This window comes from Colletotrichum siamense, assembly GCF_013390195.1.
Source record: "Colletotrichum siamense strain Cg363 chromosome Unknown KSG_Cg363_contig04, whole genome shotgun sequence".
Classification (NCBI taxonomy): domain Eukaryota; kingdom Fungi; phylum Ascomycota; class Sordariomycetes; order Glomerellales; family Glomerellaceae; genus Colletotrichum; species Colletotrichum siamense.
Window position 1 is genome coordinate 602,060 of NW_023501017.1, and position 16,732 is coordinate 618,791.

At 55.0% G+C, this 16,732-nt stretch overlaps 6 protein-coding genes across 6 annotated transcripts; 1 reads left to right on the top strand and 5 right to left on the bottom strand.

The window, feature by feature from the left end:
* Nucleotides 1–477: 477 nt before the first annotated feature.
* Nucleotides 478–2,430, bottom strand: AGP2-6 (General amino acid permease AGP2; the record flags this gene model as incomplete). Its single annotated transcript, XM_036637930.1, has 5 exons — nucleotides 478–517; nucleotides 568–732; nucleotides 787–2,072; nucleotides 2,132–2,145; nucleotides 2,205–2,430. 5 exons carry the CDS (start codon nucleotides 2,428–2,430, stop codon nucleotides 478–480), a joined length of 1,731 nt encoding a protein of 576 aa, XP_036495843.1.
* Nucleotides 2,431–4,845: 2,415 nt separating this feature from the next.
* CBR1-2 (Carbonyl reductase [NADPH] 1) lies at nucleotides 4,846–5,847 on the top strand (the record flags this gene model as incomplete). Its single annotated transcript, XM_036637931.1, has 3 exons — nucleotides 4,846–4,906; nucleotides 4,983–5,282; nucleotides 5,342–5,847. The coding sequence occupies 3 exons, from the start codon at nucleotides 4,846–4,848 to the stop codon at nucleotides 5,845–5,847; spliced, it is 867 nt and encodes a 288-aa protein (XP_036495844.1).
* Nucleotides 5,848–6,020: 173 nt separating this feature from the next.
* CGCS363_v006083 (uncharacterized protein) lies at nucleotides 6,021–7,667 on the bottom strand (the record flags this gene model as incomplete). The annotated part of the gene is made up of 1 exon (XM_036637932.1): nucleotides 6,021–7,667. One exon carries the CDS (start codon nucleotides 7,665–7,667, stop codon nucleotides 6,021–6,023), a length of 1,647 nt encoding a protein of 548 aa, XP_036495845.1.
* Nucleotides 7,668–8,558: 891 nt separating this feature from the next.
* pol (RNA-directed DNA polymerase from mobile element jockey) lies at nucleotides 8,559–11,401 on the bottom strand (the record flags this gene model as incomplete). Its single annotated transcript, XM_036637933.1, has 5 exons — nucleotides 8,559–8,595; nucleotides 8,659–8,810; nucleotides 8,862–8,927; nucleotides 9,592–10,386; nucleotides 10,436–11,401. 5 exons carry the CDS (start codon nucleotides 11,399–11,401, stop codon nucleotides 8,559–8,561), a joined length of 2,016 nt encoding a protein of 671 aa, XP_036495846.1.
* Nucleotides 11,402–12,167: 766 nt separating this feature from the next.
* On the bottom strand, nucleotides 12,168–14,056 carry CGCS363_v006085 (uncharacterized protein; the record flags this gene model as incomplete). Its single annotated transcript, XM_036637934.1, has 3 exons — nucleotides 12,168–12,212; nucleotides 12,275–13,855; nucleotides 13,907–14,056. The coding sequence occupies 3 exons, from the start codon at nucleotides 14,054–14,056 to the stop codon at nucleotides 12,168–12,170; spliced, it is 1,776 nt and encodes a 591-aa protein (XP_036495847.1).
* A 383-nt stretch (nucleotides 14,057–14,439) lies between these two features.
* On the bottom strand, nucleotides 14,440–15,810 carry CGCS363_v006086 (uncharacterized protein; the record flags this gene model as incomplete). Its single annotated transcript, XM_036637935.1, has 1 exon — nucleotides 14,440–15,810. The coding sequence occupies one exon, from the start codon at nucleotides 15,808–15,810 to the stop codon at nucleotides 14,440–14,442; it is 1,371 nt and encodes a 456-aa protein (XP_036495848.1).
* Between the last annotated feature and the right edge of the window lie 922 nt (nucleotides 15,811–16,732).

The following is a 16,732-nucleotide window of genomic DNA, read 5'->3' on the forward strand; positions in this document are numbered from 1 at the left end:
AACAAACATTGATTTATGAGAAACTGACTCGCCCGCTGAACTTGCATGAAAGCGCAACCGCGATGGTCCCGCCTATTCAGTCCGCATATCGCATCATTGGCGGCATTAAAACAACCCACCCCATCGACTTATCAGCGTTACTGCATAAACATATCCTAAGACCCAATCCCGATTGTACGGTAAACTTACCATGTAGGATTAGTAACAGCCTCTTGCCAGCATTTCTAGCAAAGGTGAATAAGCGAAAAAAGAAAGAAAAAAAGAAATCTTCACATCAACATTCTTGGCAAACATACGTCGAAAGTTTGAGTCAAGCGAGGTGGCAGAGAACAACGCTTCCACGAATTATGAGACGTGACCTATCACGCAATTTCTGATATTTCCCCTCTCTATTATTCTCTACTTCGGGGTATTCATTCACTCATATTGTACCGAAATTCGACCAGAATTGTCCATCTCCAACAAAGTACCGCATCCTCAGCCGAAGAGCTTGTCAAGGATCTTTTCGAACAAGTTGCTTCAAATGAAGTTAGCAATGGACCACCGGTAAATGGACGAAAACCTTACCCTGCTGGCTGCTGAACGTAATTCCGCTCGTACTCATCAATCTCGTCCTTGTTGCGGTACAAGTCAACCTCCTCAGGTTTAAAGATCCTGGTGCGCTTCCTGAACTTTAGGATATCGAACTTATATCCGAGGTACAGAACCGGGAACACTCCAACCATGGTGTACCTGCGTATCCCAGTCAGTAAACTCTACCATCTAACGGCATGCAATACCACTCACGAAAACAAAAAGTCAGGAATGTTCCAGTACCCATCCAAAGGCAGGAACACCGTGTACCCTCCCACAAAGGTCATGATAAACGTGCCAATAAGCCCATACCACGCCGCATACGGCTGGAACCACGCCTTGTAAGGCAACGAGTCGCGGCTGATGCCCTGCGCCTTCAGAGCGCGGTAGAAGCCCAGGTACGCCGTGCACATGCACGAGAAGTTAATAAGCTGCGACGCCGTCACCAGACTCACGAACCAGTCCAGCACGACGGCCGTGTTGTTGCTCAGCTGGAGGAAGCTCAACAATCCAATGAGCAGCACGGCGATGACGCAGTACACCGGCACGCCCTTCTTGGTGCACTTCTTGAACAGGGCGGGCGCCTTGCCCTCGAGCGCGAGGCCGTACAGCGAGCGCGAGGCGCAGTAGACGTACGAGTTGCCCGCGGAGAAGGCCGCGGTGAGGACCATGGCGTTGACGATGTGCGGGAGGACGCCGATCTTGAGGCGGTTCATGGCGACGACGTAGGGCGAGGCGGCGGCGCCGGGCTGGCCGTCCTTGAAGGCGGCGGTCATCTCGGGGTCGTTGTAGGGCACGAGGATGCCGACGCAGAGGGAGCCGAGGACGAAGAAGGCGGTGAGGCGGTAGAAGACGGCGTTGAAGGCGCGGGGCATGACCTTGCGCGGGTTCTCGGCCTCGCCGGCGGCCATGGCGACGTAGTCGGGCCCGGCGATGGTGAAGGAGGCCTGGATGAGGCACTGCAGGAAGCCGAGGAAGCGGCCGAGGCTGCCGGAGTAGTAGAGCTCGGCGAAGGCGCCGGGGTCGTTCCAGTAGCGGAAGCCGAAGCGGTCGCCGAGGGGGTTGCCGCCGAGCATGACGATGAAGGTGAAGATGATGAGGCCGACGATGAGGAGGAACTTGCCGAGGGCGGCCCAGAACTCGGTCTCGCCGTACCACTGGACGGCCATGACGTTGATGAGGCCGTAGAGGACGAGGATGATGGCGATGATGCCGCCCGCGGGGACGGCGTCGCTCCAGAAGTGGATGATGAGGTTGCAGGCGACGACTTCGAAGGGGACGAGCGCGGCTTCGAAGACGAAGAAGTTCCAGCCGGCGGCGAAGCCGAAGGCCTCGTCGACGTAGCGGCCTGCGAAGCGGATGAAGGGGCTGGAGATGGGGAGGTAGGTGACCATTTCGGCCATGCTGAGGGTCACGGCCAGGATGAAGGTGCACCAGATGCTGAAAGCGAGGAACAGGCTTGCGGGCCCGCCGTTGAGCAGGCCTCTGCCAATTTGGACCTGAACGAGGCATGTGAGATTGGGTGATGGGGTTGGAGGAGCCAGACATTTCAACGTACATAGAGAGCGGTACCTATTTGTGACATGTCAGTCTTGAGATCGTGCAGTTCGGTCGGGGATGTGGAGACGTACCGATGGTGCCTCCGATTCCAATCAGCTGAATGTGCCTAGATTTCAATTTGCGATGCGTGTGATCCTGCTTGTTTCCGGAGTCGAGCGAAGAGCGGAAGCCGCCGTCAAACGGCTCGCCGTAAGGCTCTCCGACGGTTTTCTCGTCAACATGGCGGTCGTGGTCGGCGTAGCCGTAGCCGGGCAGATTGTCGCGGTCCCCCGCGCGGTCAATGCCCGTAGACGACATGATCGGAGATGTGGGGATCGGGGCCGGTTCGGTCGGCGTGGAGGATGCGCTACTCAATTGGTCGATGGAAGTTTTCTGTAGTTCGAGTAGTAGACGGGTAGTTGGGGTAGTGAACAGCCTTCGTGAAGCCACGAAACGCGCGCTTCAATTACCGAATGGCTTTGAGGAGGAGACAGAAGAACTGGACTTTGAATTCCATGTGGCTTTGCGCGGAAACGCTAGCGACGCCTGTTGGTGTTCGCCTGGAGAAGATACCTGCAGCACAGAGAGTTGACCGAGAGAGCAATTGAGCAGGAAGAAGGACGAGAGAGCCAAGCTAAACCTGTGCAGCGATACGGGGGACTGCAGATCCCTTTTAAGAAAAGCACCGAAAATTCCCAGAGATCAGGGACCAGAGCACCGCAGCGTCGCAACGTACACAAAGGCGGGATAGTGGGGGGAGGGGGAGGGGAGACATGGTGAAGCTGCAAGGAAGCGGGTTCCCCAATTGCGAACCATCCTCGACACGGTAAGGGCACACAGGCGGCGCACGACTGGGGGAGCAGAGGACGGGGAGGGGACGAGGAGGAACCCATGCTCTGTGAATGGCTGCAGGAGAGTCTCTTGTCTGCGGATCAGCGAGCCGTACGATTTCTCCTCGGGGCTAGGCAGGTTGCAGACAGCAGCCCGAGCACATGTCGATTTAAACCTCGCAGGGTCCAGGCCCGTTGCGTCAAAGTTTTGCGCCGAATTATTCCCAACACTCGAACTCTGCATCTCCTCGCCGCCAGTGTCGGGAAACAACCCAGGGTTTCCCACTGCGTTGTGACGCGAGCGCTTCTGGTGAGTGACGACATGGGGCGCCGAAGGAGAAAGATAGCGAGGCAGATAACGAGTCTTGTTGGGAGCTCTCTCGAGCAGGGGATGGGAGTTCGTTGCAGCGCATGCTTCTGTTGGTGCTGTTTTGGCCGCAGACGTCAAAAGCGGACCATGGGGAAACAGAAACGCAATCAGCCAATGCCCATTCGCTGCCTGCTTCGTTCGGGCGAGATACCATGTCGCAGTGACAGCCACGGGCAAAGAGTCTCAATCCAACATAGCCATAATAGTCTCACGACTGGCAGCAGCTTATTCGTCGAGGCGTTCCGGCGCATCGGTGTAGCCGGTGCATACCACAATGCGACACCACGCGGTGAGACGCGCCAATTCGAAGTCCAGTTGGATGGGACAGCCGATGCAGAACGACGAGACGATACAGCCAACGGGAGGCTTCATTTACGGATTGCGTGCTTCGTGCGGGTGAAGGCGCCGCTGCAGCTGCCGTCGCCGCATGGGTGGCATGTCCGGTTATTTGGACCACATACTGTATCCTAGTTGCTTTCTGTATTGGACCCCATTCCCTGTTATCTGGTTAGAGAACAGATGATGCTGTGGCCAAGCAAGCGAAGCTTTTCCCCGGGTAGAGAGACAAGGAATGCGGCGTCCGGGACAAGACGGCCATGTGCGGCCTTGGCTGTTCGCGGGGGGCGTGTTTTCTGTCGATTCTGTTCCTCCGACCATTTTTCTCTCAGCGGCGAGGCATCCAAGCATTGTCAGCTTGTCAGGTCAGCTGCACTGCTGAAATGACGGGGGATTCGCGTTGCTCGTAACCAGGAATCCCATTCCTATTCCCCAATTGCGTTACCGTAGGTTTTTGATTGCGGCTCTTGGCACCTTGGCGGAGAGTTGAGGCCAATGGCGGACCCAAGTCACAATCGCCTCTACGTCACGCTATCTACAAGCGATATCCTCGCTGTTCCCCCGGCAGCGAGTCTTATTGGGCAGTGAACGTTGGGTGACTCCATCGCTGACAGAGTCTGGCTCGGTAATTGGTGATCGGTGCGAAGAACGCGGCAGAATCAAATGCAGCTTCCTCTTCAGTGTCACTACATGTTGTTTGGTCCAGAACCATTAGGTTGTTATTCCGCGGCTAGGCGCCCAAGAAGCCGGCGCAATTGAGTTTCTGTGGCTTCCACCGGGGCGTTTGCCCGACCGAACAAGGGGTCAATCGGTGTCGGGCCGTGGATGGGGCGTAGTCATTGCATCCGCTTACATAGCGTGCCAATTACACACCGCTGAATTCGTAAATCACACAAACTCCGAATTGCAATGCTGTGGAATATGATGAGGTAAGTCGTAAATGAGAAAGAATAAGAGACGAACCATCCTGGGACGGCGCCACCCGTGTAGTGAGGCTCAAGCCACTGTGGCACCCGCCACAATGAATCACCACTGGTTCGGGTCCACTGGAGTGCTCGCTTGCCTGCTGCGCTTGGTCCCATTCCGACATCGAGGTCCAAAACACCAGTGTCTGTTCCTGTGAATGAAGCCATCAAGAATCACGAATTTCACCAAAACACTATCCATCAAGACTTACAATCCCTCCTTCAACTCAACATGACTTACGCTCGTGTCGGCGTGGTTACCGGTGCAAACAAGGGCATTGGGTACGCGATTGGTGAGCTACCCCCAATGGAAGCTATTTGATGTCCATCACGTCATCGCCCAACTGACTCTTCCCAACTGCGAACAAGTACGACAATTGGCACTGCAATACCCAGCATCGCACTTGAACAACGGGTCTCTGCTCATCTACCTGACGGCCCGCGACAAATCTCGCGGCGAGGACGCTTTGGCTGCCATCCGCGCTGATGCGGACCTTAAGCAAGCCAAAGCCCTGGCCACGCACGGCGGCCTCGCTGATATCAAGTATCACCAGCTAGACATCTCAGATGCCAAGAGCATCGAGGGCTTGGCGGAGTTCTTGAAGAAGGAGCATCCCGACGGCATCGACTTCGTCATCAACAACGCCGGCATCGCGATGCAGGGTTTCGGTGAGTGGTCCCTCTCAGGCACATATCTAAAACCCCCCCGGCTAACTAATGACATCTAGACTCAAACGTGGTCAAGACCACGATAGGCTGCAACTACTACGGCACCCTCAACGCAACACGAGCCTGGGTCCCCATCCTCAAGCCCCAAGGCCGGATCATCAACGTCGCGTCCGTGGCCGGGGCCCTGAGCAAGTACTCTCCCCAGATTAAGGAGCGCTTCCTGGCTTCGCAGACGGTGTCGGATGTCACTAGGTTGATGGAGGACTTCTCCGCCGCCGTGGAGAAGGGCAATCATGAGCAGGAAGGGTGGCCGAGCGCGGCGTACGCCGTGTCCAAGGCCGGCGAGATCGGGATGACGAGGGCGATTGCGAAGGAGCTGGAGGACAGCGGCAGCAAGATTTTGGCCAACTCGTGTCATCCGGGATGGGTGGTGACATCCATGACGAGAGGTAAGGGAACCAAGACGCCTGATCAAGGCGCGCAAACGCCTGTCCACCTTGCTCTGGCGGATATCGGAGGAAAGACTGGAGAGTACTGGTCTGATGAGAAAGTGGCGAACTGGTAGGGGGAGAGATGGATGGCTTAGCCCGTATTAGTGGGCGCAGTTGAACTTCAGATAGACATTTATACATCAGCATCCATTGTCTGTAGTCCTGAGATGAATTAGCTACCGAATCATGAGAACAAGGAATCCGTCAGGTGGCATTCATAGAGCTGGAACCAACTTGCAAATCCTTCTCAGTCATCATCCTCACCGAGCCAGTCGTCTTCGGAGTCTACAGACGACACATCATCCTCGGGCTTCACGTAAACGAGGTCCTCCTCTATGATTTCCTTCCAGCCGGGCAACGGGGCATCGGGCTCCCAGGCCAGCGGTTCGGGCTTTTCCAGCTCCTCCGTCCACTGATTCATCGTCCATCCCCGGTGTTCGTCGACAATCTGCTCAACGCTCCACGGATCTCCGACGTCGAAGTTGCATTTCACGACGGAGGTGCCCTCTGCGATATCTCGCAGAGCTTGCGGCCAGTTGTCGAAGGCCCAGTCAGGCGCATGGTGACCCCATGACTCTCCTTTCCTGTCAAACCATGACAAGGCTGGAAGAATACCACGGTCGAGGGATTGATTCCATGCTTCCTGCCAAGCCGCATCTCGCTGGACAATCCGTTGGAAAACTTGCGTGCTTTGCCAGGGAACGGGTTCGCCATCCAAAACCAGCGAGAATGCCCCTGGAGGCATGCCTGCGGGTTCGAGGGCCAAGGCTTCTCCAACCCAGCTGGAGACGTTCGCCGTGACCTGCGCCGAATCCATAGCCCAGAGCGTTTCACGGTTTGAATCCATAGCCCAGGACACGTGACGGTACTTGGCTTTGTATCGCGACTCCGGGGACCAACGATAATATCCGTCGCGCTGGAATGCATTCCTCCACAAGTTGACGCGGCGTTCCACGCGAAGCAGAGGGTTCTCTTGGCACAACGGAATCAACCCCAATGCGTGACACTGTGGATCCGCCACCGCTTCCCGATCTTCTTCCAAGACCACGCGGCGCAGTTGCTTGCGTATGGTAGGAGGCAGAGACTGCAGAACGTGAATTGCAGCTGCTGCGGCCGAGAAGCGGTAATTTGTACGGTCCCGGAGGCGGGTGACCCTTGACACAAAGTCTGAATCTTTCATCTGACAGGAACTCAAATACTGCATGTCTTGCATGGACGGGATAGCCCAGTGCTCGATATTGCAGCGGACCACGAGAAGCGAAGGTATGTGGGGAGCCCACCTCTCGTGCTTCTCATACCAGTAACGATCAAGCCGTTTACGGCCGGTTTCAGATCGAGCGATGGCCAAGAGTGCGTCTTTCTGGAAAGCACGGTAGACCGAGGGCACCTCGCCATACGTCCCCCACATGTGATGCGCTCCGCCTTGTCGCATCATTCGATCAAGAAGCTGGCTGAATTGAGGGAATTTGACCTTAAGCTGCCGACATGCCTCGGCTGAAATAGCGTGACCAGCGAACTTCAGCAATCCCCTTCGGTCGCCGTCGAAGCGTCCCACCATCAGGCTGTGAAAACGGGCGGCGAGGATGCGAAGGTCAGCCGAAGTGAATGTCGAGAAAGTGACTGTGTTGGTTCGTAGGGCGACACCGCTTATTTCTTGCGCCACAAGCTTGCAAGTGTAGCTCAGGTTCAGATCGATGGGCTGAAGATCAGCTCTCTGCAATATGCCAGAGACATCGAGACTGGCGGAGTCGGTTTCATCGCTGTGCTGGTTCAGTATTCTTTCCACAAGCTTTTCGGGGTTGCAGGTGTATCCGCCTTCTGCAACTACGTAAAACTTGTAGATAATGTCTCGAATCTCGCGAGGAAGAGAAAGAAACCGGGGTTGGGGGGTCATTGTGATGCGACGGGGCCGGCAAGGAGGATGAGAGCTCCCCGATGAGATGGGTGACAGATGAACTGAGTGCAGATGGCATGCTACTTATTTGTACCCCGTGCATGTCTGCCTGACCGATAAGGAGGGCAGAAAAGGCCACCAGCTTCGCCCAAACTCTGGCCTACCGACATGAGTCAGACCCCACGCAAAGGGCGATGAGGACCTTTTGGGACACCCTCAAACTTTGGCATTGGGACAGAGACAGAATCCTCTCCTCTCAACTCCTGTCACTTACGTCATAACCATTAGGGAAACTTCAGAGTAGGTTATGTAGTAGTCATATTTTCATCTTCTACCCTTTGAGCCCAGCCACATCCAATTTGTGGAGGTTTACGCCACACTATGAAAATTCTGTTTATACTTTGATAGATGCCTACTATGCATCGTGATGCTGTTTATGATAACCAGGAAAGCTTCGATCCAGGTTCGCAAGAATCTTCGAATGTTAGCGCATGTACACGAGAGAAAAGGGAGAGTCTTACATTGTCAATAACCTCAATGGCCTGCAGATGACTCACTGTATGAGATTATATAGGAGGAAGAACATGGGTCTGTTCTTCGGGTTAGGTTAGCTGTCTGAGATCCAGTGACTAGAAAGCGCAAACATCATACCTTCCTCTACCCATCAACCATCCCTGACAAGATCAACTCATCATGATTAAACTCGTTAAAATGCTCGTCACCAACTGAAGAAAACATTAGTAATTTGCGACATATTAGAGGGGAACGAACAGGTTACTTACATCAACAAACTGGAAAACGAAACAGAAGGTCGACTTCATCGCTCTTGCGAAAAAGCATAAACGAGAGCTCCGAAACGATATCAACAACATAAGCCCTGATATTAGGTCCCTAGATAAGTCTAGGGATAAATATCACCACCAAATATCTAAATCAATTCAGTTAGTATTAGGCAGGCCAATTACATTACTGCGTCTTAGAATCAACATACTTATCTGCCGAATCGCCGCATGCCTCCTCTCCAAATCTGGCGACGTTAAAAGCATCGATGCCCACAAACAGGAGTGGAAGAATCTCCACAGGAAGCTCAGACGCAACGAGAAGATGGAAGAGGTTCAGGATGAGCTCGACGAGCTGGATAAACTTGTTGAAGCGTTAGCTCTTTGGTCTGACAGGTAGAAGAAGACAACTCACTTCGAAGAATACAAAAATGAGGTAATCGCGGCGATCGCCGTGATCCTCCCCGACTATTGAAGCCGACTGGGGAGCCAACTCAAGTCAGCATGGCTTGCAGATTGCACCGAAAGGTTGACAAGGTACTCACGAGAAGCGAAGGGGGAAGGGAAGGGAGAAGGGAAGGGGGGTGGTTGCAAGGGTAGCCTGCGTGCTGGCAGAGTTTCTTGAACGAGAACACGTCAGCATCATAGCGTGGAGGCAAGAAAGAGGAGACACACCCAAAAAGTACACTTTAATACACTATGTCACTTCACAGTGAAAGTGCGAGTGTTTCTTGGACGGTCCGTGAATCATGTGTTGGTCCGTCCAAGCAAACTGGTCAAGACCAAAGTGGTGAATGGCCCAGGTCGAGACCGCATGGGAGAAGTCGGTGAGCAAATCATCCAGGGAGCGTTGCTGCCTGGCGTGAGCGTGATACCGAGAAATTCTCCACTTCCAAATGGGAAGATTCTTTCTAGCACTGGCTAGAGAGGGGCAGTCGAAGATGAGATGTTCAACAGTGTGCTCATCTTGACCGCAAGAACACATGTTTGTGTCGGCAAGCTGGAACGGAGAAGTTAGCAACCGGTGGTCATGGATGAAAAAGAACGCAAAGTCGGTGCAAAGTGAAAGGTACGTAGGCTGAGAGGACCAGATGCCTAACAGTGTGGAAGGGTAATGACGAATGTGGATGTGGCATTGAACTTACGTTCTTCGGGTGCAGGAAGGCATTGAGGCCAATGTAGCCAGTCCTGCACTGGATCAGAATGGAGGACTGCGCCCGAGACAGGCCCTTGTACCGCTTGAGGTTGAAAGCGCCCCATTTTCCCTCAGCGGCAACAGGGCGGCCACTGAGGCCGTAGGCGACCGTGCGAGACGGTCGTGGACGGTCGCGATATGCCTTCCAAAGATGCTCACTGAGGAGCGTCGCTTGCGCGCGGATGTACCGGTTGATGACTTGACTCCTCTTGCGAGGATCCATGTCAATCAGAGTGGCGTCGGCGAGGCCAGGCTTCGACCCCCGAAGCTGCTGCTCCGCCTCCTCGACGAGTTCCCGGGCGTGGTCGTAATCGATCTTGTATGGATGGGACTTCAAGAAGGTCATTTCTCTCTTGAATGGGAACGAAGTGGTGTTGATGAGGTCGTAGTCATCGGTGAAAATATTGCGGGCGCGGTGTGACATGGCGACTCGCTGCAAGTAGACGGCGATTGGGTCAACGTGAAGCTCCTTGTGGAGCGGGACGGTGGGCGCCTTCTTGTAGGCACCGGCGACAGTGACCAAGCATTCGTTCTGAAGATTGTCCAGGCGATGGATGTAGGGTTGTCGAAGATTGTAGGTCGTGGAGGAGTCGTTGCCAAGCATGAACCAGGCAGGGCAGGCATAGGAGATGATGGGACGGATGGTAGAGAGGTACAGCTGCCTCATGTGAAGGATATTCGGCCCCGAGACAGATGTCGACATGCGCTTCAGCTGGTTCAGCTTCTTGCGGACCTTCTCCTCAATCTGTTTGTAATTGTTAGAAGATCTCAAGTGGTCATGAAGGGAAACTTACCTGGTCGATTTGCCATTTCCAAGTCAACTGATGGTCGACCTGAACGCCAAGAATACGAAGGCCACCTTCGTCCGTCTCTTTCACCAGGTTTTCCTCCGTCAGAAATGGTAGGTTGGGGATATTCTGGGGCGCAGACGCTGCGTTCAAATCGCCGTGGGGCTTGCGAAAGTGCATGACGTTGTACTTCGCAGGATCGAAGCGGAGACCACGAGGAGTAGCCCAGTCCACAATCTTCTGGTGACACTCCTCCAAAATGCGACAGTTCTTTTCCCAGTCATCGGTGCACACCATGATGTAGGTGTCGTCGACGTAAGAAAGGCCAAGAAGGATTTGGCTCCGGCCCAGATTCTGGCGCTGCAGGATATCCAGGATGGGAGCGGCAAATAACGCAAAAAGGATGGGCGAGAGGGGGCTTCCCTGGGGAATCCCAACATTGACCCAAAACTTTGCCGAGGTGTGTCCTGGAAGCTTGACACAAGTGCATTGGTCCGACAAGAATGACCACACAAATCGCAAAGCCCACAGCGGTATGCCCTTTTCGGCGAAAACCTTGATCAATTCCTGACGGTTGACGTGGTTGAAGGCACCTGAAATGTCGAGACCTAAGAGAGTAGTCCGCCAATTCTTGTCCGTTGTAGTCGCGCACCAGCCATTGAGGACGGTGTTGACGATCAGCTCTAGTGCCTTGGTACAACTCTTCCCAGCAAACCCATACTGCGTGGGAGGAATGAGGCCGTATTTGAGTGCGAGGCGTTGAAGATCGTCCGCAACCAATCGCTCCAGAGCCTTACCCACACAAGAAAGGAGGGCGATAGGCCGATAACTCTTCGGTAAGGTGTAGTTGTCCTTTCCTTCCTTCTTCAAGACCACAGTGTAGGACTCCTTGAAGCATTCGGGGTGGTGGTTGAGGTTGACACAAGCCTTGAAGAGATGAACGAGGTAGGGCAAAATGACGTCCAGTGTCATCTTGAGGACGTCACTTGGAACACCGTCTGGGCCAGCTGCCTTGCGGCTGGGAAGCTTCCGAATGATACGGGACACCGTATCTTCATCAACCTTTGGGGGTCCTTCTTTTGCCAATGCGCGTAACAAGGCGGCTTTCTGGAAGCTATTGTTACGGTCCGGCTTTCTACCCAAGACAGTATCACCAAGGAGGCCAGCCAGAGATGCAGGCTCAGGTGATTGAGTGTTAGTAGAATCGTTGACCGCTCTTGACGATCCTGCCTCGTTGCTGCTCGATATCTCGTCAGTCCTAGATGGAGACCTTGACCGAGACTTCGAACGCGTGGTTGACAAAGGATGGCGAGAACCAAGAGGGCGGGCGCCGTTGCGGGTTCCATCGCATGATCCAGGCCGTGATCCAATAGCACTGAATGATGGGGACGATCTGATGGATTCCGGTATTGTAGCCGAACAAGGCTGACTGGCGGGAGATGGGCTCGGAGAGCCAGGGCCAGCAGCGGCAACTAGGGCAGGCTGACTGGCGGCAGATGGGCTCGATGAGCCAGGGCCAGCAGCGGCAACTAGGGCAGGCTGACTGGCGGCAGATGGGCTCGATGAGGCCGTGCAAGTAGCGGAGGGTATTGTTGGCGGACTAGACAAACTAGTCTGCTCGGCCGAAGCGATAGGGCCGGATGGCTGAGTCACAGGATGACTGCACGAACTGAGTGAGCCAGGCGATGTGCGGACGGAACATATGGATGTTGTTGATGCCAATGCTGGTATAGAGCCATCAGAGGAAGTGGAGGTAGCGACGCTGGATGTGGGGGAACCAGAGCTGGGCGCAATATCAGCTGGAGGTTCTGTAGACGAAGAACCGTCTTGCCCAGGTGGACAGACTGTAGTCTCCTTATCCTTTCGGGTCTTCTTCTTCTTCGGCTTTGACTTTTTCCGTGAAGGAGTCGACAGAGCGTGGCCTGATGCAGCTGAAGCACGAGATCGCACTAGAGTAGGTGGCAACTCCGTAGGAGCCAGGCGCTCTTCGCTTGTGTCGGACCACATCGCGTCGCGAAAACAGCGAGCGTTCTCCTCGGAGCTTGCGCAGGCTGTGCCGTCAGGCTTCTTGAGCCATGGCATGTGAGGCGAGGCCCTGATCTTGCCGTAGAAGCGAGCCGATCTTGCCATAGCAAAAAGGCTTGAGAGGTCTTTGGCTTGCTGAGCGCTTCGGGTACGCTTCCTGACGTTGCTGGCGATGCGCATAAAACGGTTGGTCTGCTTGACGGCGTCCAGCCATACCGCATAGGCGTAGTTGTGGGCTTGAGTCCCCCTTTTCTGCCGGTAAAGGACGCGAAGTGCGTGTTCCTCGCGCAAGAGTCTCTCTTGGACCACGCGTGTTCGCACTGGAGGCTTCTGGCCAACGGGTTTGCGGATGATGGTGGGAATGGAGGCATCGATCGCGGCCTTGGCGGACACAACAAAGGCTTTGGCGAACTGGTCGAGCTTGTCGGTGGTGGACAGTTGATGCTGACGCAGGTGAGATGGATCGCCGAATTTGGCAAGGAGACGAGTGGCCATCTCTGACCGGACGACGTCGGGGTCTGCCTTGTCAATCTGGAGGACCGGGGTGTGATCCCGATCGGGCGACACGTTGAGGACTGTCTCGAGTACTGCGTGGTCCGTGGTAAAACCACGCGGCCTCGTGACGTGAAAAAGCTCGCAAAGGTCCTTGAGCCTTTCACTGAGAAAAACCAGGTCGATGGTAGTCTGCGTCTCCCCTCGCTTGAACGTGAAGTCCTTTGGCTTCAGAAGACAACGCATTCCGGCAAGTCGAGTCTCGATCTCCAGCTGCTTTGTGGCCCTATCAAAAAGGTGTCGGTCGCTCCAGGCCCGATGACGAAGATTGAAGTCGCCCAAAAGAATGCAATAGTCGGCGACAGCTTCGCGAAGGAGAAGGTTGAATGCGATCGTGTTGCGGGTGCGGTTGTACGCGTTGAAGACTTTGATCCTGTCGCCGCCGACCAAGTCGAGGGATAGAGACGCAACATAGTGTTCGTTGGCACCTCTGTCCCACTCGACGGACCATGACGTCAAAGCCAAAGGATTGTGCACATAGAAGGCAACGCGGCTCGACGCTAGCACTGGCACGTTGTTCTCCATCTCCACCTCGTCCTTGGAATTGAGTTTCGGCCAGCCATGTTGAGCCTCACACCAATAGCCGGCGCGTTCTCTCTTCGAATCCGTGGCAAAGTCGTAGGGAGGGTCCTGGATGGCAATGAAGGCAGGGGCGCGGTCCAACGACTTGACATGCTCAAAGAGGTCATTGACGCGATCCCAGTTCTTGTTGACGTTCGCCTGCAAAAAGCCGAGGCGGTCATCGACATCTGGGGTCGCTTGCTGGTCCCTAAGGACGGCCTCAATCACGTCGTCGGTCGATGAATCTGGGCGCTGGGGAAGCACCGAGTTGAGGACGGGATATGAGATCTGGTGATCATCAGACACTGTGATACTTGTTCAGAGCCAGGCATGACTTACGGGACGTTGTGACTGCTTTCTTCCGCTGTGGCGGGTAGCTGGATGGACGAAAGTCCGGGTTGGGGGCAGGACTCGCGTCGGGACTTTGCCGTCGCGGACGCCGGACGACGGCGCTGTAGTCGGCGGTGGATACAGTGAAGGTGAGTACATCGGTGCACATGCCCGACGGGAGACCTCATGTAGCGCCCCGGGGGCTTTAGAGTCGGGCCCGTGTGAGGTTCCATTTGACAGGTTTCATAGACCCACCGGAATGTTAGGTTCCATCTCTGTGCTACCTTATTTCAGCTGTGTTCAGCGCCTACCAGACACTGTGGACCCTTCAGCCACCTGCGTCGAAACCCCGGAGCGAAAGCCCGAAAGTTGCCGCCCGCCGCCGCCTTGCCCCGGGCAATTTATTTGAAAAGATTCCAGACAAACTCTTCACACCGAAACGTTGTAAACCGATTGCTATGTAATCAAAGTCCCATGGCATGATTTGATGCTCATTCTTGGTATCATAACCCATCACCTACACGGCCCGTCGCACTTGATCCCTATGATTTCTCCCCTCCAGCCGACGGCAACCGTCCCGCTCGGGCATCGCCAACAACATTTTCGTAAGCCGGCGCCGATCCGCTCGGCCCATCATACGCCGGAGGCTCCTCCGCTCCCTCTGCAATTGCCGCCACCTCAGCCGCCGGCAGCACAACAACCTTCTGAGACCCGGTGCACTCCCATGACTCTCCCGCAATGACAAGGTGCAACTCCCACTTCAAAGTGTGCGAAAGCGAAAAGCAGTATGTCGTGTAGTCCGGCTTTAATGGATAATGACGTCTTTGCTCGTGCAGCTCCGGGTCCGCAGACGCATCCAAGAGCGCGCCCAGATCCAACGCACTCTCCCCCGCGGCTGACGGAATCAAGGGCGACCCAGTCTCGCTCGCGATCGTTCGGCCGAGGGGTAACGTCGTTGTGCTGGTTCCCTCATGCACTTCTCCCGAACCCGGGCATGATACACGCCCTGTACTAATCAAGCTGATCACCGCGTTCGTCAAATATACTTTCTGCGGGACATTTTGCAGAATCTCGGAGCTCTTTGCCCGGTCTGGGGTGACCTTCAACCGAAATGGGATAGAGGCAGGGTTGCCCAGTTGGATGACGGAGGCACACTCCACCCGCAGGTTGAAATGCCACGCCGGCACCCTCTTCGAACCGAGGAACATCTGCCTCTTCTGATTGAACGTCAGCTCCGCGTGCTCCATCCCCGGCGCGAGCCGATGGCTCGTCACGCACCCTGCCGTCGTCGTGCCCCGCAGATCAAAATCCGTGAGTAACGCCGGCGCCGGCCGCGACAACACCCGCACAGGCAGTGTCGCCTCGATGGCCTCCATCTTCTTCCCCTCGACCAGTATCTCCGCCTCCAGGTAGTACTCCACGAACCCGTACCCGTCACAGACATTCATGCCCCATGTCGCCGGCAGAGGCTGCTCCGGCAGGGCCTGCTTGCCGTTCGGGTCCCCCGGCGCGCGGAGGTAGCTCGTCTCCCGTTCGATCTTTCTTAGCCCTGAATTCAGGGCTTTGCCATCCGTGTGCTTCGGTATCACCAGCGAAAAGGGCCAGATCTGCGACGCGGTGTCGGAGTCTGGTGCGATGTGCACCGGGCCCCGGTGAATGACTTGAGACACGGCGTTGCGGCCCCAGAACTCGAAGCCCGCACCGAGTATGACCACGGATCTGCCTTGTTGTACTTGAAGCCGGGCGGCGGAGTCGCCGATGAGACATATGCGGACGGTAGCGGAGGCGGCGACGATGTGCGTTTTACGGGTAACGTGGCCGCGGATGACGGAGCCGGGGTACAGCGGCGTGGTGGGATCGAGCAGGTGAATGGAAAGGTCTGGGCCTTCTCGAGTTTCAATAGGTTGTATCATTACGGGTGTCTAGTGTCGTCCTTCACTCGAGGGGATGATGTTGGTGCTGATGATGCTGAAGGAGGACAAGTGTTTCAGATGGTGTCAGTACGGATATTCAAGACATGAGAAAGGAGATTTCATCAGACGCTTCTGACTAATATATGTTCATATGATTAAGGTATCCCAATTGAGGCATTCAAGACGGCACAGCAGGACACCATCAGCAAGCCAAGAAATAGACGAATACGCAACCTCTTTAGCGCGTGTGGCGCCATTTGCCCGGGTTGAAGCTGGACTTCACTGAGCAGAACGTCTGTGTAACTTCATTGGCTGGTTTACTGCTGTCTGATAGGGCAGCTTGTTGTAAGGTTGTCGACTCCCTGTCGCAGCGCTTCAGCTCCCAAGAGCCAGAATCCCCAGCCCGCCCCAGACAACACCCAATGAGTGGCTTTAAAGGGATCAGAACTCCAGCCTTCGTCTCACTTTTCTACTTAAATCGGGCTAATCGAGCTTAGCGCGACCGTCCTGGTGGTGGCAGCTGACACAGGAACGCTGAATGTCTCTATGTCGATAGTAGACTTGCATAGGGCGAGTTCTCATATGTTTACAACTGGAGCTCTCATTTTTTCCCCGATCATATATATACATATGACTAAGTGCATTATCATGATTCTTGTATTTCCTTATTTGCACTCGCCTAGTGCCGAATTTCCCCTTCAAGGCAAGCAGCAACAACTGATAAGACATTCTGCAACCCTCCACTGCAGGCGGGTCGCCCCGGAAAGCAGCAGCCAACCAATTCCACAAAGCTGGAAATCGAGGTCCCGCTGCAATCTAACATGTACCGCATCTGCAGCTCACCGCGGGGAACCTCGTGCTGTGCTTATCAGCTGACGCGTGAGTCTTTAAAGAAGCGGTGTCTTCCCTTTTCAGCTGCGTC